General features: G+C 38.4%; 1 protein-coding gene across 2 annotated transcripts in view; it reads right to left on the bottom strand.

Moving 5' to 3' along the window:
• The window catches only part of chst11 (carbohydrate (chondroitin 4) sulfotransferase 11), a 154,811-nt gene that overhangs the window by 54,573 nt on the left and 74,547 nt on the right, over nucleotides 1–25,691 (bottom strand). For both annotated transcript variants that reach the window (XM_012958471.3, NM_001103076.1), the window contains 1 exon segment: nucleotides 18,586–18,671. In XM_012958471.3, coding sequence (XP_012813925.1) covers nucleotides 18,586–18,671 — 86 coding nt within the window.

Raw genomic sequence — 25,691 nt, 5'->3', positions numbered from 1 at the left:
AATAATTTTAATTGCTAAGAATATGATATTCAGTTACATACTATATTTAACATGTAAACAAGAAGGTGTACTAACTCTGTATTGGGTGGGGCCTAAACATGAAGGTGTACTAACTCTGTATTGGGTGGGGCCTAAACATGAAGGTGTACTAACTCTGTATTGGGTGGGGTTTAAACATGAAGGTGTACTAACTCTGTATTGGGTGGGGCCTAAACATGAAGGTGTACTAACTCTGTATTGGGTGGGGCCTAAACATGAAGGTGTACTAACTCTGTATTGGGTGGGGCCTAAACATGAAGGTGTACTAACTCTGTATTGGGTGGGGCCTAAACATGAAGGTGTACTAACTCTGTATTGGGTGGGGCCTAAACATGAAGGTGTACGAACTCTGTATTGGGTGGGGTTTAAACATGAAGGTGTACTAACTCTGTATTGGGTGGGGCCTAAACATGAAGGTGTACTAACTCTGTATTGGGTGGGGCCTAAACATGAAGGTGTACTAACTCTGTATTGGGTGGGGTTTAAACATGAAGGTGTACTAACTCTGTATTGGGTGGGGCCTGAACATGAAGGTGTACTAACTCTGTATTGGGTGGGGCCTGAACATGAAGGTGTACTAACTCTGTATTGGGTGGGGCCTAAACATGAAGGTGTATTAACTCTGTATTGGGTGGGGTTTAAACATGAAGGTGTACTAACTCTGTATTGGGTGGGGCCTAAACATGAAGGTGTACTAACTCTGTATTGGGTGGGGCCTAAACATGAAGGTGTACTAACTCTGTATTGGGTGGGGCCTAAACATGAAGGTGTACTAACTCTGTATTGGGTGGGGCCTAAACATGAAGGTGTACTAACTCTGTATTGGGTGGGGCCTAAACATGAAGGTGTACTAACTCTGTATTGGGTGGGGCCTAAACATGAAGGTGTACGAACTCTGTATTGGGTGGGGCCTAAACATAAAGGTGTACTAACTCTGTATTGGGTGGGGGCCTAAACATGAAGGTGTACTAACTCTGTATTGGGTGGGGTTTAATCATGAAGGTGTACTAACTCTGTATTGGGTGGGGCCTAAACATGAAGGTGTGTAGGTGCAACACTCCCGGTGCAACCCTGGAAGAAATACATTCTTGTGTGTGGTGTTAATCCCATAGTTGTATCTGCACACCCTGCAATTACACGGAATTCATCAGAGCGGAATGAGTTGGCACACTGACACTACATGCTAGTTGCAAGGAGCAAGTATAGTTGCAAGTACCTTTGTTAGTAGCAGTTAAGCATGTATGAAATTGCACATGATTTTACACGTTGTACTTGTACTTGCATTTGTAAATGAGACGTCTTGTAAATCCCCATAAATATAACTATTTTATTAGGTATAATTATACTGAATCTATTATTCAGAGTGCTGGGGACCTGGGGTTTTTGGGAAAAGGGTTTGTTCCATAATATGAATACCTTAAGTCTGCTAACAAATCATTTAATTATTAAATAAACCCAATAGGATTGTTTTGCCTCCAATAAGGGGTAATTATACCTTAGTTGGGATCAAGTACAGGTACTGTTTTATTACTACAGAGAAAAAGGAATCATTTTTATTGTGAATTGTTTGATTAAAATGAGCTCTATGGGAGATGGTATTCCTGTAATTAGAAGCTTTCTGGATAACAGATCTCCTGATTTCCTGACCCTATTCCGGTATAGTGCTTAAAAATTAGGTGAAATCTTTTCGAAGTATGACGGATTTGATATATACTCATTCAAAGTTCTACTGCTGAAATGTAAACTGTGCCATGTGATGGTTTGCAGTACCTCACAGATTTTTGGCTTTGCTCTCTTAAAATAGCGTCTGCGAAACTGCAGAAAATATAATCAAAGTAAACCAGGTTTCTGCATTAAAAAATCACATTGGCAGGAGAACAAAGCCGCATTCTTTCTTAGCGATGAGTAAAACGGAAGGAGATAGTCTAAGGATTACATCATTATCTGCCTGTACAGAAAACTCAGCATGCATCCCGCGCAATGCTTCACTTATTATAACCATTACATCCCTTTTTGTTCTTACTTTTCATGGGCCTCCTGAAGTGCAGGAAACAAGCCTTAAATTAGTTTTAAAAGGCTTCATAGCACACTAAAAACTTACTGATATTAAGTACCTGTAGTTCCAGTGGACAACTTGGTGACTTAAAGGGATATTGTCCTAACCAATGACAAGCCTTCTTGCTTGGTTTTTGCCACTGGAATTGCTACTGTGTTCCAGCTACTTAGTGAATGGCTGCCATGTGTGACACATACATACACACACTTGTGATTGTGATATACATCCTAATATAAGTGATATTTAGCAGATTCTGCTGAAATTGACATAAAGGATATAGAGAGTATATTCTTATAGTGACCGGACAGAGTTTTCTCTGGCAAAGCATCCAACAAAAAACAGGAAGGGATATTTCACATTTAAATTTGTTTGAGACTGGGGCGGGGGGACCCCTGAGGCAGCAGCCCCAGAGCGCCCCTGTTACCCCAGTCTGACACGTTGTGCTGGAAATCCGGGTATGATAAGGAATAATCTGGCTAAATAGAAATTCCAAAAATTATTTTCAGAATCAGTTCTGGTTTTAGTACTTCCATTATTATTATTTACTTTCCAGACCCCTAATAAAAAAAACTTAAAAGAAAACATCTTCAGTTTCATCCATCCATACAGAACCTCACGTGTACATTTCCTTTTTTTTCTAAACATTTTATTGAAGTTTTGCAATAAACATGCAGGATGAATAATGCCAAATTATTTAAATATAGGTTGTACAACAATAGTCACATTCAACAGTTTGTCCTTCAAAAAGATAAGAAATGAAGAAAATAGAATGCTTACAGAGAAACAAAATAAGTAATTTAAATAGAGAAAAACAAAAACAAATTAACTAACTATGCCCAGTGGATAAACTATAAAAAGAAAAGAAAAGTTTCCTATAGAGCAAAATCAAGGATAATTTTGCTTATATGTTCGTGAATTATTGAAATAAATCTATATATGCAGCATTTTATAAATCTGATCCTTATTACTTATATCTATAGCATTAAAGAAAAATGACCATGTATTTTTAAAAGGGATTCTGGATTTAGGTTCTCTTGTTTTTGCTTTGATGGCCTCTTGCCAGCTAAGCTGATTAAGATAAGAAATAATTTCTGTTATAGGAGGGGTTTTCTCTTTTACCCAATAATAAAATAATGCTTTTTTAGAGGCAGCCATAAACAAAAATAATAATTTATCAAGTTTTTGTGCTAAGGAGACTGGTAAAAAGCTTGATAACACCTCGTCTTTTTTAAGGTGTAATAGAGTGAAACTAGGAGATAACTTTATATTTAAATTCAACCTGTGGTTCAAGAATCTTTCCACCATGTTCCAGAAGTTACCAATATTCAGACAAGCCTATAGGTAGTGGAATAAATTAGCACCAGTTTCGTTACATTTGGGGCAAAAACAGTTTGTTTTAAAGCACTTATTACGAACAAAAAGTTTTCCATATCCTAGATGGACAAGTTTGAATTGCTGAATCCTCCAGCTTTCAGCAAAAATCAGATTGTTGAATTCATGCATAGACTTAACCAATTGCGAAGGGGATATAAAGTGTTGTAGATAAACAGGCCACTTAGCAGACACATTCTCTAAGGGATGTGTGTACATTTCCTATGACTAAGAATGAATGAATTCTTCATGGCCTGCTGGCAATGTGTTTTCTAGGGGAATAAGTCTGGGGCCCCAGCTAGTGCCTGAGCATGTCGTGCCACACTGCAGTGCAATTATAATGTAAGGTCTACCCCAGGCTTAAATCACCGCCTAATTGTGCAGCTCCTACACAGGGGAAATAGCAACCCTCAAACCTCCTTAACTTGTACTCGGCTGGAAAACAAAGAGGCAGAAGCTCACAGCCTACCTCTACAGGGACGGATTCCAGTTTGTATACAAAACGTCCCTTAGAAATATTTGCTACAACAGTAACTTATCCCTCTCTTTGGATAATGCCTATCACACAATTCATCAATGGGGCCCTGCATACAGCTGGCAAATAAAAATACATTCTATATATTTTAACATCTTTTTTTAATGTTAAATATATTATAAAGTGTTACCTTAAAGTGAAAAAGGAGCATTCCAACAAATACACATACAGCAAATTTCCATACTGTAACAAAAACCTACGTTATTTCAAAATGACTCATTTATTTGCACAGGGAAAATACCACACAACTAAACAGACCAATGACACAATGGAGGTCAAAGACGCGATGTATTAAATAATGCCATGTCTGATGTTTTTCATTTACCCTTAGCATTAAAATGCCACAAACAAAATTTCAGAAAACACCCTATAGTGACCCACTTGCAGCAAAGCTGAAGCGGAGACACAACAATGGTGTAAGTTCAGGCCTTACAGCAGCCCCTCTGGCATTTACCAGAACCTACAGATTGCCAGTCCAGGCCTGTGAAACCTGCTTTTCCTGAGTGAGACTCATATATCAGTGAGGGATCCCTGAGAGCTCCTTAATCTGAAAAGCAACCACTAACATACAGTACTGCCACTATCTGGCACATTAAAAGATTTTGTCATCTTGCCCCACTCTGCTTACTATCTGTAACCTCTGCTGGGCCACCATGTGCAGCACCCCGGCCGCCCCATCCCCAAAGACCACTCTGTTACAATTTGAAATGATTTAGTAACATTAAAATATAGGTAATTAGTATTATAAATTAATATAATACACACCAAATTATTTAGTATATCAGTCTGGTGTAAATGCTTTCCTTTGTTATGTCTATTCCCTCTGCTCGTTCTTATGCTGAACTACATATTTTTATGGGTGGAATGTAGACTGCATTACAGTGTATTAACAATGGTATGCTTATTTTTGCTTGACAGAATAAAATGCCTGATATGTCTGTTTATTATATGACATGGGAAAATTCTGACATAATGCTGAGAATAGCCCCAAACAGAAAAGGTTTAAGATTAACATTAAATTCCTACCTGAAGCTAAATATTTCTGTAATCTCTTAAAAAAAGCGCTCAGATTTCTTATTATTAAAAGTATGTTTGAAACACAGCTAATCACAAAATGGCCCAAGGCTGACAGGAGTAGAGCCTGAACCTCTAAAAGGCCCTTGTAAAAGTGAAGCAGACTGATTTATCCGCTGTACTATCAAAATATGATAGAAGGCTGAATCACTCTAATGGTAAATTTATAGTATCCCAGATAAGAATACTGTAGCATTGGGTTGCTTTGAAACTAGGCCGAGGCTAAACACTTCTGGCTAAATATTATTCAAAGCATTTTTGTAAATGCATATTGTCTGTTAATTAAAAAAATATTTATTAAACCCCCAAAAAAAGAACTAGACCCCCAAAAACATGTATGGCCACCAGAAAGGCCCATGGAAGAAGAAACCTTTTATAATGAAAATGATGATAATGAAATGATGACTTGATATCATCCCTGCTGCTAAATTTCCCCACTCACTACCGTTTCAGCTTGGACCATGCGCAGATGCTCCAGCTGAAGGCTTGCTGCACTGCTAGACTTTCATAATTATCTATGGGTCAAAAAATGTATTAATTCAGACAGAGTTTTTCCATCTTTGTTAAAGTCAAAGGCCATCCCAAATAGTTAGGATAACTGCGACCCAAAAATAACATAAATCAATTTCTCCCAAAGCTACGTTATTTAAACAATAATTACATTCTATCTTTAAATGTAATGAACTCTATTTTATTATGACATTAGAATTAAAATGAGCGGTCTTTCACTCTAGTGATTTAACACCTGGTTTCTTCTCCGTACCTTGGTTATTGGACCAAACTCTAACTATGTGCACACAAAAATTTGCTATGCAACTGCAACATGTTGATAAACTGACAATCTAGCACATTCTGTATGGGATATAGATCATATGAAGTAGTTGTATAATTGAACTAATGACTTCAATAAAGAGAGCGGAGGCAGCACCATATAATGCCGACCACAAAAGATGTGAAAAATATGGGAGAACAGACAGTCAGAAGATTATCTATTCTTTTGTGGTGCTTTCACTTTGACACATGCATCCTATTATTTGTCAATTCTATTATGCTCTGTCTTTGTCACTGTCGTCCCTGAATCATTTGCTTAGAAGGAAGACAAAAGATGTGACAAACAATGTCTCCAACTGCAAAAATCCTCCTCTCACATCAAACAGGAGTCTTCTGCGGGGTCAGCGGAAAAAGCCACCTTTCAGTTTATAAATTGTAAGTATGAAGATGGAATTCAGAAGGTTTGTGTTTTACTATAGAAGAGCACACACTTCATGTAAATAATTTACTTCAAAGCAGCAATACTTCGGATGATTCGGCAGCTGAACCCTGTATTTGTACAGGCTTTTTTCTTTAATAATTCTGTATGATTAGGCCATGGAGGTGGCAAAGATAGCATTGATCAATCTTGAACAAAAACATCTGATCAAATGGAAGAGGGAGCTATGACCCTTCCTTCTGGATCAACAGCTAATATACACTATATGGCCAAAAGAACATTAACACAATATATGGCCAAATGTATCTGGTCACCCATTACCAAATTGCATGCTCTAAGCTGAAAGTCTCACTGTTCCAAGTTCCAAACTGTCTTTGGAAACAACATCATTACAAGAACTATTTGTTGTGTGCATGTTTTTTTTATTGGTGTTGACATCCTAATATGACCATGTGCAATGCTAAGTGTCAGCTGGAGAGACAGCTGATAGATGAGAAAAACACTCCCTTCTTAAATGCGTCACTAAGAGTGTAAAGTTTGGTGGAGAAGGACTAATACTCTGGGGCATTTTATGGTTTGCCAATTGGGCCTTTGATCCAGTGAAAGCAAGTTTTAAATGCACCAGGGTACAATGAAACTGCTGACAATTCCATTCCTACTTTGGAGCAACAATTTGAAGAAGGTCCTTTTCAGCTGCAGCACAATAATGCCCCCATGTGCAGATCAAGGTCTGTATAAAATGGGCTTGCTAAGGTGGGAGTAGAAGCACCTGACTGGCATGCACAGATCCAAGACCTCAACCCAACTAAACACCTGTGGGATCAAAGACCTCAACCCAGCAAACCACCTGTAGGATGAACTGGAATGCCAACTGTGATCCAGGCCTCATGCCCAACACTCGCGCACAACCAAACTAACTAGTAATCATGTGGCTGAATGGGAGTGAATTCCATCAACACTGTTCCATCATCTAGTCTAGTGGAAGCCTTCCAGAAAAGTAGTAGAGGCTGTTAAAGCAACTTTATTGTAAAGTTAGATGATTGACCTCAAGGCTGAAACTAGGGGTAGTCTGAAGAGGCATGTGTCTAGATCACAATGATGGGGGGTGCTAGGCACGTACCTCTTTTGCCTACCCTTGGCCCTTGTCCCTCCACTACCAGCAGGTTCCGTTCACTGCTCCCATTACTTTCTTTCCCTCCATCTCCTTTGGTAAGCTTGGTGCACAGAAAATCAGGCAGAGAGGTCAAAATTGACTAACTATTCAACCAAATTTGTGTATGTATGGTTTAAAGGAGTAGCTCACATTAAGAGTGAAGACACACGGGTTAATTAGTTCCAAGTTTTAAGTAAGTTTGTCACTGAAACTAATTAAAGCAACTTTTCTGCCATAGGATAGAATAGAAGTGTGACTAATCGCTCGCAAGGTTTCGCTTGCGCAGATTAGTTGCCGCCACTTTTTTTCACGCCAACTAACCGCTCCGTGTCTTTGCCCTAAAAAGGAAAATGAAGATACCGTAGTATGACAATTTGCAGTTGATCTTTCTTTTTTTTCCCTTGTTTTTTCAGTTGTACAACTTTTTCGCTGCTTTCCTATTCCGAATATAAGTAATAAATGACTGATCGGAATAATCTAAGAAAGATAAGTGACAAAAAGTACTAATACCAAGGTATATAGCCCCAGATCTAGTCTGTACGTAGTTGCCACAGCCAGTAATCCTAGCAACGAGCCAGTAATTTATATTTCACTGTTAGACTGCATTAAAATCTTATTATACATTAGGCAGTGAATTCCAGAAAAAAATTTGTATCCAACTCATCTCTAAGAATAGAACATTTTGATCGACCTTTACTTACACTGTAACAGCTGCATCCTGCAATTCACCCACACCAAGAAAAACAATAAATGGCTGCACTTTTTAGACAAATATAAAGACACAATTTTAGATACAAGCCAAGTGTATGACATCCTTTGTACATAGTGTACTGAACCAACAATAGATGTGGAGACTGTCTATGTATAAACTCCTTCAGGCAATGTTAAATTCATGAATTCTTCTGCCTCTATACCTCAATATGCCAGCCAATGTATTTATTTCTTTTTTGTTGGTAGGAAAATATTGACTGTTTTAATACTGTGTTTTCTATTTCTGTTTGTGGGCTGAATCCTAAGGCTAGCCTATAGCAATCAGAGCTGGTACTTTATAAAGCATCAAAAAGTTTTTGGATCCATAGTGGATCTATAGTAAAAAATGAAACTTGCTTACAGGGTTTTGAGCTCTTTTCACTTCATTCATAAAAGTCAAACTAGGTAACAGTTTGCCACAAGGATACAAGTATATTTCTAAGGGGAGTGTTTACTAGCGTTAGAAATACATAACGCCAGTGTTGTTGCCCATAGCAACCAATCAGATCTCTACTTTTGTTTTCTAGCTTGAAGATGTCCGGCAGCACAGAATACAAGAGCCCTAATACCCAATAACTAGGGAGAGGGGGACAAAGAAATCCATCAGTACAGTACAGGGTGGGAGATATTAGCAGAATATAAAACAGTACAGATAGGAGATCCTTTATCTGGAAACCATTATCCAGAAAGATACGGGAAAGTCATGTCCCATAGACTCTATCTTAAGCAAATAATTCTAATTTGATTCTAATAATGATTTCCTATTTCTCCGTAATAATAAAACAGTACCTTGTACTTGATCCCAACAAAGATATAATTAATCCTTATTAAAGGCAACAACATCTATTGGGTTTAATTAATGTATAAGTGATTTTTTTAGTAGTATTAAAATATGGCGATCCAAATTACAGAAAGATCTTTTATCCAGAAATCCCCAGATCCCAAGCATTTTGGATAACAGGTCCCATACCTGTAGAGTTACGGTTGTTTAGTGAAAAAGATAAACCTTCAGAATGAATTACCAACTGAAAACTTATTTAATGTGACCCTAACAAGGAATAGTGCCAGCTTTAAATATGTATATATCAGTCAATATTGTTTGTTTTCATCCTTTCCCTTGATCCACCATTTTGTGATGTTCTGTGTGTCGCTCTTTGATCACTTAACAGGAAATAATACAGCTCTAACTGTAACAAGATGTGCAGAAATAAATACAAAACCCTGTCCATCCACTGACCGATGTAACCCAGCAGGTACGTTTACCCTTGGTTTGTGTGTGAGCACAGTGCCTCATATGAGCCAGAAGGGGTGGAGCTTTGCACTAAAAAAATATATTTTTATATTTAATTATCCAGTGGTAAATACTACTAGCAATGTATATTTTTCATGAAAAGAGGTTACTTATATGAAACAGGGATTTACATGAGCTGTTTATGTGATACATATTTCTAGAGACCTGAAATATTTAGGAGTACAGTTTCCCTTTACAATATTAAAGGGATACTCACGTTGTTGCTGTTATTTTACACTTCTAGGCCCAAGTTACTATGGAGTGCACAAAGCTGTGAAATTCTCTACAGGAGCATTCAGGAACACAACTTCATAAAGTAAATCAGACAAGGCATTGTTGACTGTTAGAAATGAGAAAATATTTTGGGTCTGTATAATATTGTGGCAAAATATGTAAATTGTAAATCCACACTAGAATTTCGTCATGTGTCCTGTTCTGCAATAAAAAGTGGTCTATTGTGAAGAAAAATGCATATTATTGTGTATTGCAGTACTGTGCTTGACAAACTGTATTATACATCATTTTACCAAGATTTCCTATCATTCACATGATTCAGAAACCAACTAACTTGCCTGTTACCAGAGTATTGCAAAGCAGGAACACAAACCACCAAGCCACCATACTGTAGAGCCAAATAGCAGGTAGCCAGAAGCAGGTTCCTATTTTAAAGATCAGGAATTAATCATATTAAAAGTATAATCTTCTTCTCTACAAGCAAATCTTTCACGTAAGAGCCACATTACAGCAATTACATTTTAAACTATCTTAATTTCAATTTCTTTGCAGAAATGCTTGCTTATACTGCATTTTTTTAAATGGTAGAAAACACACATTCATAAAGCAGCAGCTTGTATATTTGTTCCACTTCCTCGATAATTGCTTTATTAAAAAAATTTCCTATGTGACATTACCTTTCCATATCCTGTCTGCAATAAAAATAACAAATCTAAGAAACACTTGGGCCTTGTATAAGAGGTGCATGTAAATATTCTTGGTAATGATCTGTATGTAATGAACTTGCCTTTGCTTGGTAAACCAAATCCAAATTAAGGTATCATGTTAGGGGATATCTGCCAAATTACTGTTGCTGCATAAGTGTAATAGTATCTTATTTTATCACTCTGATACTTTGTATCAGTTACATTTGTCCATGGCTATTGTATCTAATACCCAGAGTTGGCATCTAGCAAAAGTGTAAATGTGAGGTAGGGGCAATCAGGTGATAATGTAAGAAAAGAGGTCAAGTAAACAATTGCATCATTTACCGGGAACCAATTTGAAAACAAATGTCTCACTGGCAGCTCTGGGCTCCTAGAGTTATTGCACACTCTGTGATTCATTACATTATCCTAATGCATATACACTATATACACAACAGTGCAGAAAAAGCTTTTCGATTAAAAATCTTGTATTTAGTATCCATATTCTTTGAATTGTTAATCCCGTAATAGCTAGACAACTAGAAGACAACTAGAAGTTAATATATGAAAACAATAAATCCCTTACAATATTCAAAAAGACCATGCAAACAAAGAATGGCAAAAATAATCTCACACACCTGTATATAGGAAAATGTATGTGGACACCCCTTTCAGGGTAAGACTTGCGGACTGGGCAGGCAGGACACTTGGGAAAAAAATGGTGGGCCCCGGCCCAGAACCGATCCCTTCTGGGCACTCCAGAGCCTACAGGTCAGTCTCTTCCAACGCACCTAAGTATGCATGCTATATGGGCTATACTTTTGGTTTTAAAATGATAAGTTGGACAGACAGGTATCCACATACTTTTGGCCATATAGTGTATTACCTATCAGATACATTATTTATGACAGGTTATTTCATCATACACAAAAACCATCCATAGTATTCTTTCAATTCTATGCTGCCCAATTCCATTTACATTAAACAAGTGTACAATATGTGCCAAAACATGGATGTCCTAATCTTCCTGTGTCCTCACCCGGCTCAAATGCCAAAGAACATGCATTAGCATAAGTACTGCAGATAAGAATATGCTTTCCTGTTTTCTCTCCAAGAATAGGATTTAGGCTTCTATAGAAGCTCAGCAGGCAGCACAATCATTAATATGTAAAATAAATTTGTAGGAGTTTTGTCATTGATTATTCATTGGTGTAGGTAAGTGATAGTGAGATGTGAGATTTAATTTTTCTTTGATTTACATAAATAAACAATAAATATTCTGGGATCATATAAATCATTATCCACAGGAACTCTCTTTCCATAAACATGCAGGGAAAGTTAATGCCTGTCAGACCTTTCCTAGGGTGCACTGCTTCTACAAAGCTTTTTCTGTCTTCCTAGCAAGGCTTACAGCTTTCTTATCTTGACTAAGAAACTATTTGCTTACTGGAAACTAGCAGGGGAAACTGTTTTTCCAAGAGTTCCTATACAATTCCTCAATGGATAATTTTCATATTGGCTTTAGTGGCCGACATAAATTCCTGTGCAGGCCCCATCAACATTTCCTCCCTGGGGACAATTCTAGTTTTAGACAGATGGCCCTATTCACCAACTGACTTTACCTAATAAGAGAGATTTTACTTTCAACGGAAGTCACAATTTTCTTTAATAAGGGCGAGAGAATTTTCAACACCTCAAACAAGTGTTATGAATAAGACCAGTGTCTTTGTCTATGCTGTTGCTTGTTAGAAATTATTACGTTTTCTCAAAACAAACTATTAAAATATATAATAATCCAAGAAAACAAAACATTTTGCAGTTCATGAAAATTAGCTTGTTATTTAACCAACCATTAGAAAATTTGAGCAAGTTAAATACAAGTTATAAGCTCCACTTCCATTGTCTTTATAATATTAAAATAGCAGCCAGGAAAAAATAAAAATGAGAAATATCCACTTTTTAAATCATAATGATTCCAAACCTACTTATGGCAATACAAGTCTCATCCATGTCCTCCATCTGGGGTAACACGTATAGTATGGTATGGTATATTCCTAGTATAGGCATATACTACCTGTTTAGATCAGGTAAAAATAGCACCACTGGTACCACAGCCCATATATGGACCTGACCTTAGCTACTAGCTTTTGTTGGACATCAGTATTGTGGGTTAAGCTAAACAGTAAATTTGACTGGATGATTTTTTTTCTACCACCTGAACTGCCTCCCCTAATTCAATATGATACAATATGTTTGTTCTTTTGAAGTCATCTAAGAAACTGTGTTGCATTTATTTTTTAATCATCTTTAGTCTGACTTCATTTTAGAAAAAGCAGCATTTAAATTAGGAAAGATTGTGCCATATTTTCTAAATGATTCATCAAAAAGTACAATCATGAAAAAAGATAATAGCAAAACAGTTTAGATTACAATGTAATAACCCCTGAGATATGAACAACACAGCCAGAGAGGGAAAAAAGCACATTCATACTCTTTGCTTATCATTTACTTTCCCCTTTGTTCTATAAACTGGTTGCAGGATGCAAGTAACCTGACTTTTTTTTAACAAGAGGATACTGCTGATTGATCTCCTGTCTAAAGCCAACATCAACCTTAAGTTAGAGACCATAGTAACATAGTAAGTTGGGTTTCAAAAAACCATACGTCCATCAAGTTCAACCATAATGCCTATATATAACCTGCGTAACTTCTAGTTGATCCAGAGGAAGGCAAAAAACCCCATCTAAAGCCTCTCTAATTTGCCACGGAGGGGAAAAAATTCCTTCCTGACTCCAAGATGGCAATCGGACCAGTCCCTGGATCAACTAGTACTGAGAGCTATCTCCCATAACCCTGTATTCCCTCACTTGTACTGAGAGCTATCTCCCATACCCCTGTATCCCCTCACTTGTACTAAGAGCTATCTCCCCTACCCCTGTATTCCCTCACTTGTACTAAGAGCTATCTCCCATAACCCTGTATTCCCTCACTTGTACTGAGAGCTATCTCCCCTACCCCTGTATTCCCTCACTTGTACTGAGAGCTATCTCCCATAACCCTGTATTCCCTCACTTGTACTGAGAGCTATCTCCCATACCCCTGTATTCTCTCACTTGTACTGAGAGCTATCTCCCATAACCCTGTATTCCCTCACTTGTACTGAGAGCTATCTCCCATAACCCTGTATTCCCTCACTTGTACTGAGAGCTATCTCCCCTACCCCTGTATTCCCTCACTTGTACTAAGAGCTATCTCCCATAACCCTGTATTCCCTCACTTGTACTGAGAGCTATCTCCCATAACCCTGTATTCCCTCACTTGTACTGAGAGCTATCTCCCATAACCCTGTATTCCCTCACTTGTACTGAGAGCTATCTCCCCTACCCCTGTATTCCCTCACTTGTACTGAGAGCTATCTCCCATAACCCTGTATTCCCTCACTTGTACTGAGAGCTATCTGCCATAACCCTGAATTCCCTCACATGCTAAGAAGCCATCCAGCCCCTTCTTAAAGTTATATAATGTATCAGCCAACACGACTGATTCGGGGAGGGAATTCCACAACTTCACAGCTCTCACAGTAAAAAATCCTTTCTGAATATTTAAAACGAACCTCCCTTCTTCTAAACGGAGTGGGTGCCCTCATGTGTGTTGGAAGGACATGAGACTTTCCATACCCTTTACCAGCTTAGTTGCCCTTCTCTGGACCATCTCTAATTCAATAATGTCCCGTTTAAGTCATTTATGAACAAGTTAAACAGAAGTGGACCCAGTACAGAACCCTGAGGGACCCCACTGAGAACCTTACTCCAAGTAGAGAATGTACCATTAACAACCACCCTCTGTACCCGATCCTGTAGCCAGTTTTCTATCCATGTGCAAACAACTTCACTAAGACCAATAGACCTTAGTTTAGAAAGCAGTCGTTTGTGGGGAACGGTATCAAATGCTTTGGCAAAATCCAAATAGATTATATCTACTGCATCCCCACTGTCCAGCTTCTAACTTCATAAAGCCATGCTGATTACTGCTCATAATGGCATTCTCCAGTACATAATTTTGTATGTGATCCCTTAACAAGCTTTCAAATAACTTGCCCACCATGGATGTCAAACTTACAGGCCTATAATTGCCAGGCTGAGATCTTACTCCCTTTTTAAATATAGGAATGACATTCACCTTCTTCCAATCCCTAGGTACCATACCTGATGAAAGGGAGTCGGAGAATATCAGAAACAAGGGCCACTGCAATTCTGCCCCTAGCTCTCTCAGTACCCGAGGGTGTATTCCATCTGGCCCCGGTGCCTTGTTTACATTTATCTTGTGTAACCCTTTAAGCACCATATCCTGTGCCAACCACTGTGTAGTTGGAGCTGAGGCAACAGTGCAGCTATTGGGTGGGACTTGGCCCACTGGCTCCTCTACTGTATACACAGAAGAAAAGAACTGGTTAAGCATATCTGCCTTTTCTGTATCCACTGTAACCATATTGTTACTATAACTCAGTGCTGTCCAACTGGCGGCCCGCGGGCCGCATGCGGCCCGCGACCCCCCTCTGTGTGGCCCCCCACCTGTCTGGCTGCTTTGATGGCTTACTCTTGTGTAAGCTTTAAATGGTATCAGTACTGTGATTAACTGGCCCCCTGCATGGTTCTCACCTCAGATTCAGGCTGTAATCAGGCTGTATTGTTTAAATATGTAATGCCCTGTGTTTTTCACACCTTTTAATACCTGCATTGTTCAACCCCTGCAGTATTCACACCTCAGGCTCAGGCTGTAATCACCCCCATTGTTCCCTTGTTCACACCTCAGGAGCAGTAGAAACCCACAAATAAACCCTGCACACTACAAAAAGAACATATACTGAGGTGGTACTGCAATTAAAACATTTTTTAATATATAGTTTTTGTGCAGACTGTAGGAGCAGTGCCAGCATTGTGTCACTGTAGGCTGCCTGTGTGTGCCATACACACAGGCAGCATAGGGCAAGCAGAGTATGGCACACACAGGCAGGGTAGGGAAGGCAGAGTATGGCACACACAGGCAGAGTAGGGCAGGCAGAGTATGGCACACACAGGCCAAGTTTGGCACAAACCAGCCAAGAATGGCACACACAGTGAATGTATGGCACACGCAGGCAGGGTAGGGAAGGCAGAATATGGCACACAGGCAGGGTAGGGCAGGCAGAGTATGGCACACACAGGCCAAGTATGGCACAAACCAGCCAAGAATGGCACACACAGTGAAAGTATGGCACGCAGGCAGGGTAGGGCAGGCAGAGTATGGCACACACAGGCAGGGTAGGGAAGGCAGAGTATGGCACACACAAAGGCAGGGTAGGGCAGGCAGAGTATGGCACACAGGCAGGGTAGGGAAGGCAGAGTATGGCACACACAAAGGCAGGGTAGGGAAGGCAGAGTATGGCACACACACAGGCATGGTAGGGAAGGCAGAGTGTGGCAGGTTTTTGCTGTACTACAACCATTAATATGGGTATGGTCATGTGATAACATGGGTGTGGTTTCAAGTGGGTGCGGTTTTAAAAAGGGGAGTGGTCAAAACTGGCTTCCATTATCGGCCCTCCACCACGTAGGTCGGAAAAATTCCGGCCCTCGGTACAACAGAAGTTGGACAGCACTGCTATAACTCAATGGGGCGACACCCTCAACCATATTCATATGTGCTTTGATTTCACTTTGGTCTGATGCTCAATTTTTTATTCCATATGTCTAAGTTATTCTTGTTCACTAATTTCATTAATAAAGCTTCAGTGCAGCATACTGGCATATAAACAATTCTATTCAAGAAGCCTTATTTCTATGCATAGTTCCATATATCCATATGAGTAGAAACTGCCATGGTGGCTCTGATGAGGAAACCTGAGACAAACACAACTGAAACAGTTCATAGTGCTGGGCATATAATCATAAAAATTGCAGGAATAAATGATTTACTGATCAATATCTTTTTGATCTCTGAGAGCACTTTTGCCTTATACAGCAAATAAAAAATCTGCAATTCATCACTATTATTTCCCTTTACTGTTTGATCAACGTATCCCTTTTGTCATGTTACAACAATGTGGAAGCCATCTGCGCATAAGATTTGTTTGTTTCATCTTTCTTGGTGAACATATATTGGGTTCTAGAATACATGGATTGTCTTTAAAATGCTCAAATATGCATCTCAGTTGTGCTTTCCAGATTTTATCACCAACTTGCCCACCCTGTACCTCCTGCACATTCACAGTATGGTATGCTCCAAATAGCTGTACACACAGGGATGGGGGAAATTTGCAAGGTGCAAATAGGGAGGCAAGAAGAGGAAAGAAAAGATGACAATGATAGGGGAGAGTGCAGGATAAGTATTGGGGGGGGCATTTTGGTAAATGGGCTGGTCTTTTCTGGTAGCTCTACACTGCATAGGCACTTTATAGGCACTGAATGTATGTATAGGCACTGCATAGGCACTGTATAGGCACTGAATGTATGTATAGGCACTGAATGTATGTATAGGCACTGAATGACCCATATTTACCAAGGTAATAGTTTTTCTATAAATTAGACTTCCCAACAGCATTAACTCTACTATTGCATTCTATCTGGTGTGGCAATCCAACTATTCAGCAGCAACATTGGATGACGTAGAGTCTTTCTATTTGAAAAACAACTTGCCAGGTGACTTGTTAGCATGGGAGCTAATTGCTGCCTTCCCAAGTAAAAAACACTACCAGAACATAGGAAGCCAAAGCCCATAGGAATAGAAAATACAACGTACGTTCTGGTGGGAAACTTGCTAAAAATGAAGGGTTACCCTTTATGGAAGGCTACTGTTATACCTCCCTACACAAGCACATGTTTTTAAGTGAAAACCACAATACTGTATTTACAAATACATTTGGGGGAAAGGCAGGTGCCAACATTCCCAAAAATATAACTGTAAATTTGGTCTCTTTTTAAAGGTTCTAGAAAAGATCTGACGAATGTGGATGGATAAGTGTAAGATACACTTCCTGGACAAAAGGCAATGAAGAATTTGAAGAATATGGGACTCTATTCTTGTTATTATCAGTGGAGGAAATAAAAACTCACCAATTCAGCCAGCAAGTAAACTATAAATGATGTTAAATATTCCACTGAAACAGCAATTTCTTTGGTAAATCCACTGATGGCCACTACCAGTCATATTCACTGATTACTCCCATACAACAGAGCAGTTTAAAAAGTTTAACTGAACCAACCCAATTTCTAATTGCCTGGCATGCTGAATGTTCTATAACCCTTCACTACTAATTATACAAAAGCATGATTTATTTGTGTACAAGAACATAAATAAGAATAAGGTTTTCTATTTTCCATTAGATCAATGGCCCAGTTTGACACATGTCTCAGGTCATAAGCCAACCAGAAAAATCACACTTCTGCCAACTATTTGATGCAATTAGTTCATGAATGGGTAAGGCAAAACTCCAATAATATTTGGCCAGCCACTAATTCTCTTTTGGCCCATGTGTTGCTACTTTATCAGAGCACTGTGACCAGTGGTCAGTGTTCTTATATGAAATATGTGTTTTATTTTCTAAGCACATCTTTATAGTTTATGTGAATGAAAGGACTGTTAAACAGATTATTTTCCAAATTACTTGAAAAGTAGAGGTACAGTAACAAGGCCAGAACAATGAGCATATCCCATGTGACCTGGGCCCCCAAGGGACATAGTATAATGTCTAAAATGTACTTGGGACATAGGCAACTCTTGTCATGCATGCACAGACAATATATCTTTGCCACTCATTACATTTGGTTAAACTCAGACAGAAGGCAGGGTAATATTTCAACTGTTAAACAGTACTGCTGCTGTTGGGCCCATGCTGTGTGGTGATACCACCACGTGGTCTCCTGCTGGAGCATTAGTTATCAGTCATTAGGGGAAATATATAGCTTGGAATGCCTGAACAAGACAAGACTAAGAATGAATTATTCAGGGGCCCACCAAGAGGCATTCACCACCTCAAAAGGTCACAATGAACAAGACTTCTCAAAACATTGATCTGCATAAACTCTAGAGAGATCATTCCATTTGCCTTTGTTTGCAATAGCTGTACATTGAATGTAGTGATAGAATGAAGTGTTTGTGAGAGAGGGTTCCATGCAAGGCCATTGTGGGTTCACATTCTGAGCACTAACCTGTGTTGGATTGTATAGCTCTTGCAGCGGGCTCCTGGAACCCTTCCGACAGCAAATGCCCATTCCAAATGGATTTCTGTGCATAACTGGAAGAAGACAAAATATTAAATTAGTGAAAACAAACAATGCAGTTGTATTATTACTGTTATAAAATAACTTGAACCTTCAAATGTTAGAAGATAACAGCATGTAGGTACAAATAAAAATACTTCTTTTGTGTGATTTTGTCAAAGTTTTTGTCAAAAATAAAACATGCCCAAAAGAGGGTAGGCTGCTCGCATTAAATTTATCTAAACCCTTGCCTGCTCCTAAGCAAGGAGGAGCACTACCCTTAACCTATAGAATCAGTTGCCTCAGGTGCAGGTAATAAGAGTATAAAGTTAAGAAGGCACCACACTTAAATTGGAACTAATGCAAAAAGGTGATTTAGTGAAAAAATCCAACCGGTCACTTCTATAATCAGAGCTGCAATTACTGCAGTGAATGGACCCTAAAGAAGCTTTCATCTTCACATCCCATTATTTGAATGAGTTCTAAAATGTGCCTGGAAGTTCTGCTGTATATATGACCTTACATGTACCAGATGTCTTATGTTTGTGGGTAGAAAGTGAAAACATATAGAGTAGCCTCCAGCTCAATCACACAAAATGTGTCCTCATATAAATCTCTTAACAAAATTATAGGAAAATCGCAGAATAAAAGATTGCAGAATAAAAGTATTAAAGCTGCATTGATTCAAAGGCTGAGCCTGGGAAAAGGCAATATGTACCCTGAAAATGAGGTTATATCAATAACCTATATTTTTTATTCCGTTTAAACCAGACACAACATGGCTTTTCCTTACCAGCACTATCTTAGTCATCTCGCTCTTATCTAACCTGGCTACATTGACAATCACATGAAAAAGAGCCAAAAGCCAGGTGTACACGGAGCAAACAGAATGCTCAGTAATGGATGCTCTTACATTACATTAGCAGCTGGGCAGATGAGGAAATGTACTATTAAGTATTGTTACTTGCCCACTTTAACCCTTCATAATATGTTGTAGTACAGCAATATTTGGGAGGGGCTGCTGGTGCATCAATGTTGTGGAAGGTTGAGGCTCCCTGTATGATTCCTAATTACAATATGTCTCAATTACATGAACTGATCTCTCCCCGTTAATCTATACAGGATTTTATACAGGTTTGGGGCAGCCTATAGGAATCCGCGGAATGCAAGGCTTGCCAGGTAAGGGACCTTGCTTTGCATCCTATATAGAAACAAAAAGTGACTATTGCTAGAATTAGTGTATGTTTTAAGTTGCTGGATTACAGTGCATGAAATAAAACTGTAATTAGTAGATAGAAATTAAACTGAAATGGATGGGAATAACAGGACTGAAGAGAAACATTTAGTGCAGGAAATTGCATAATATAGAAATGAAAATTGCGGTTTTACTGTAATTCACATGATAAATCTAATTAGGAAATGACTGTGTTGCCACCAGATATCAGCTGTGTCATTTGCAACATGTAGCCTTGAAAACCTATAACCGTTATTTCATCTAAACCCCACAGCAGCTGTGCCTGCTGTCCAGCAAAACGTTTCTTTTTGTAAAACCTATTGAAAAGAGATTTACTACTTTATAGCTAAAAGCACATTATACACCCCTTTTCAACATGAGCTGAATAGGACTTGTGTTGAATTTATGTTTTGCCTATTGTTTTAATTAAGAAAATCCTATGTTTTTTCTTATTTCTAGCACTAAAGAAGAAAATGAAATATTTTTCACTTTAGTATTTTATGTCTCCTGGTTCTGAAGAGCAGAGGAGGAGCTGATAAAACCAATTACCAGTGCACTAAGAAGCCCTATGATAATGAGCTACTCAAAGGCTGTAGCTTAGGGAAAGGAGGGGTTTGTTTGTTTAAAGGCAGATAAAATATTCTAAACAAATCCACCTGTTTATAATGGGAGAGCTGAGAGTACATTCAGCAGAAAAAAAAAATATTTTCAATAGGGATGCACTGAACCCACTTTTTTGGGTTCGGCCGAACCTCCGAACCCACCCAGCAGGATTTGGCCTAATCCCGAACCGAATCCTAATAAGCATATGGAAGGGGTTAAAAAAAATTCACTGCCTATTTAACCCTTTCCGGATTCTAATTAGCATATGATAATTAGGATTAGCATTATGCTAATTAGGATTTGGTTCGGCCGGGACCGCAGATCCGACCAAAACCAAATTCTTAAAAAAACGCTGGGATTCAGCCAAATCCTAACTGAATCTGGGATTCGGTGCATGCCTAATTTTCAAATAGTGCTTTATACAGAAATAGCAAAAAATAAGGATTTTTAAAATTAAAAGAATAAGCAGAATACATTTTCACACAAATTCAATTTATGTGCCCCTTTTAGTAAGATATGGATGTCTGGAGTTAGGAAGGAATGATGCCCTTTATGAACACATAGGAAAGCAATCCAGTTTTCATAGGGTGGTTCGTTGGGGGAAGTGTTGGTGACAGACTTGTCTTTCAGTCACAACTGGGCAGATTGCAGATGGCAGCTGACCATATAAAAGCAGAAGGCCATAGAAGGCATTTTGTCCTGTGCCAGGGGCATACCATACTGCATCATACTTTTCTACATGTGACAGGTGCTTGGTGGCATAAGGGGTATCATTATGGATTGTGGATTAGGAAAATAAACTTGCCCACAGTACATGCACCAGAACAAGAATGATTCATTGCCCCATGCTTATTCAGTTACTACCATTTCCTATCATCCTACTAAGCCACACACTGGCAGCTAAAAAAAGCTAAAGGACTGGCATAAGAAAAACACTTGGGTAGGTGTGCCCTTAATTATCTTGCTGCGTTACACAAGGTGCTTTTGAAAATGTTGCTCAGCGCCAACCTAAATAAGCAGGGCCTGGCCGCCTGGGGACCATGGAATCAAGCCCTAGAGTGCCACCTTTAGGACTATTCCTATCATCTCTTTCTCATTTCCACCACAGAGCCAGGTAGCAGCTACACCATTTATCATGCTTTTATTAGTTGTGGCAGTGGGCCCAAGACATTGGGTGTCTGGTGAGCCCTGAGAGGTTCAGTCTGACACTTTACATTAAACTGTTTTACTGAAAATAGGAGCATAACATTAGCAAATGAAATGAAACAATCGTTTATCTTTAATAAAGCCCCATTAGCAAATCATCAAGTATAACTAGAAACTTATTTTACTACTGTTCTGATCTCTTTAATTAGAATTTACTCAAGACTCCACATTTTGTATTTATTTCCTCATTACATTTTTTTATTTTGGGTAATTGCCTCATTTGTACCGAGGCTGTAATTATTACATGTTGATGAACAAAAGAAAAAGTTTGAAGTGTAATCTAGCACTACAATTTTCTATGGATGAACTGTTTCCTTGGAGATGATGCAAAAAAAAAAAAAAAAATCACAGCCTTGCAATGTTTAAGAAAGTGTGGATTTCCTAATTATTAAGAAAGAAATATCTATAAAATATGAACATTACAATTATTATTTTAAATATGGCAATGTGCTTAAAATAACTTAATGTTCATGTTCTCTACTTCGTTTTTTATTGAACGAAGAAGTAGCACTCTCTAAACTAGCAACTGTAGCATGGTACATGGTGCTGGTAAATACGTTTAATTGAAAAAGCATAGTACCCTACTCAAATGGAATCAAAATTTATTAAGAAAAATCCAACGTTTCGAACACCAGCTGTGCTCTTTCTCAAGGATAACAAACTGTAACCAACACAAACTGCTAAATACCCATGTGTGAATGGCACCAAAAAACCTCTGGTTGTCATACCAACCACTGTAAATATATATATATATATATATATATATATATATATATACACAGTATATACATACAGCCTCATTGAAATCCCACCTAATTGTTTAAAATTAAGTGGTAAGCATAACTTTTCCTTTTTTGCTATAGTCTATACGGGAGCAGTGGCCAGCTCCATGTTGTAGCTCCCACCCTTCCCAGCTACAGTCAGGTGACCCCAGTGGAGCCAATAAAAAGGGCAACCATTTGGGGGTTTTAAACTTGAAAGCAAGTACGTTGGATGTAAAACTCAGTCCCTTTGTTAAATGTAAACTGAAGAAGTAGAATTCTTAATGAATCAGATAAAAGTGAGTGTAGGACTGGCCAGACCAGGGATGACTTTGACATAGTTGGCCAGCTTGAATATATAAATCAATATGTGGACAAGCAAAAAGCAAAACACAATTTGGCTCATATACAAGCAGAAATGCAGGGTGCCAAATGCCAAAACAGGAGCAATCACCCCATGAACACAGCACTGCCTGCTCTTGCCTTTTGTGCCCCTTAGTGCTCTTGTACTTGTGCCCCAATTTGATGTAAATGCTCTATAATCTGTATTTGCATCCATATTACCCTCCATTTTGCTAAATAATGTACTTTTTAAGAGAAACCTCACTTTATGTACAGTTATGCCCTCTACGGATATTATGGATGTTACTACTTACAAAGCATTCTAATGTTGCAGACATTAGCTTAATTACATAAGGATATTAGATTTCACTGGGAAGTTATGTAATTTGTATACAATTACTCACATGGGCAGACATGGAGTTGAGGAGGGGCCCAAGCACTGCTGAAAGAGTTAGCATCTATTCAGATAAAAAAGTGCATATACTGTAATTCTTTGTTTCAACCATTGCTGTTGCAATTCTGCAAAATTTTAAGGTTGGACGTTAATGTCCTTTGTGCTTTTTTTCCTCCATGCAGTCCTTTATATGCTGAAATCCCAGAGCAAATACCCTCTGCCCAAGTGTGAAACTAGCCCCAGTCACAAATCTATGTGAATCCCAATATTCTTGTGCTCTCCAGTAAGCTACACTAAATAATATCTATAATAAGGCACCTGTTCCAATTACAGGACTTTCTCTCTGGCACATACTGTCACAGTTTCCAACATGAATTTGCGCCTGAAGTTATTATTCTGAAGTGTAAAAATCAGTGTTACCTTATTAGCCATAAGGATACTTGTAGATATTGCAGATGGGAAATGGTAGAAAACCTGCAGTGTGTATTCCACTATAAAGCTACATTAGAACTCTCTATCTTGTACAACATGAGATGATTGAGGTGCTTAAAAAGATACAGTTTGGCAGCTGTGACCCTATGGTGCACGAGCATCTGCACAGATCAAGTTCTCACCGTTGGCTGTTTCTGTTTTCCATCTTATTCTTCATTTGCCTGATTTCAATCTTTTTCTTTTTGTTCTTCACATCAGGAAATGCCATACAACAGGAACTCAGAGATTCAGGGCAGACATTTCAACAGATTGAGGCTGCACTAAAAGGCAGCATTGATTTTTAGATACCATTACTTCTAGATGTACAGAGTGTGCTATTTTAGGACAATAGAATATGAATGGCATCCGGCTTTTATCCTGAGATGCTATGCCGCCTGCTTCCAATGTTCTACAAAGGCATTTGGGGCTATCAGGCTTGTAAATATTTTATAGTGTTTTTATTTACTGTTTATATAAAATGGCAAGGTGCTTATCTACAATGAATTTAAGTGCTGTGAGATGTTTCAAATACTTACAATAATACATATTATTTAATGTTAATGCAAATGCTTTGACATGCCATTCTGGTATTTGTCTTTATTAATGCCGTTGCACTTGTGTTCCATTTCTTTTATCTTCAGTGGCAAAATTAAGAAGGTACATTTAAATGAACCATCACAGGTCCCTGATAATATGAGTCTCTGAAATAATGTGCTGCAGTTGGAATGCTGAAGAGAAACTTGTTAATGTGCTGCAACTGGCAAAGATATTTTACAGCAAGATTGAGAGGTAGGGTTGCCACTTTTTTACTATTACAACAGACTTTGATGGGAGGGAACCGGTGGGGTGTCAGGAGCAGAGAAATGGGTGGAGTGGGCAGGGAGGTGTGCGGAGTGGAGTCAGGGATTACAATAAATTTGTAATTCCAACTCCAGCCCTCTCTGGTGATTTACCAGATGGGCCAGTCAAATACCATATGGATGATAACCCTATTGAGAAGGCATTTGCCCTAAGCCACAGAGGGGTCCATTGACAAGAAAATGCCTTGATAAATGTGGAAATGACAGGGTTAAACAATAAAGGTGTGCTAGACTCCTACTAATAATAAGCGATTGTGTGCTTTCAAACAACATCTCATTAAAATATGTACCGTTGTATACTGGGGTAATGTACTTCAAGTAATTCATTTATTGATTTGCTGATTGAAAGCAAACATCTGATTGGTTGCTCAGATTTAGTAGACCAGAAGTAAACATTGGACTCCTTAGCCTCATATCTACACAACAGATGTCCTACATATAGGGAAGAGTTCACCACAAATCACCAGAGGGATTTTTGCCAGTATTTAAAAATGGTGCATGATGCCAATGTTATCAATAGGAAAAAACCCAACAAAAAAAACCCAGGAAGGCCAGTATTTTTATTTTTCAGAAAAGGTGGCAACCCTACTTGCAAAGGTTTTTTTTTAAAAAAAAAATACTTTTTGCTGATTGCATTAAACTTAAAAAACTAAGCCACTGCAAAGTACATATTAGTGTTAATATGCCTTTAAGAAATACATTTATAATGCAACTGTATTTTTGTTACTTCAATAACATATTTTGCATTATATATAATTTCTGCATAACTTTCTAAACTGTACAATAATAGCTATAATTTCATGTGACAGGTGTCACGCTGTAACAATCTATCTCAGTAAGGCATGCTTCATAAATATTTATTTATTGGAGCACTGACAATAAACTTCTCCACACAGAGAGGCTCTTTATGGACCATTGGCTTTAACAGGCAATGAGGGATTCAAGTGATACAGAATGCATCTTATCGCATTATATCACTTACTAAATATAGTCACTTTTATGAAAAACTCTGGTTTAGCAGCATGAAACCTACTGGAAGATATTATTCCAAAAACATGTCGCAAAACTGGAACTAATTTATTTCAGTTCACATAATTCAGGCAAAAGAAAAAGCACTTGGACTGCAATTTCAACAATTATTAATAGCTATTATTGTACAGGCAACGTGAAGCCACTTGAGTGAG

Source organism: Xenopus tropicalis, chromosome 3 (assembly GCF_000004195.4).
Source record: "Xenopus tropicalis strain Nigerian chromosome 3, UCB_Xtro_10.0, whole genome shotgun sequence".
Lineage (NCBI taxonomy): Eukaryota > Metazoa > Chordata > Amphibia > Anura > Pipidae > Xenopus > Xenopus tropicalis.
Note: the sequence above shows the minus strand (reverse complement) of the source record. Positions and strands in the feature narration are given on the sequence as shown.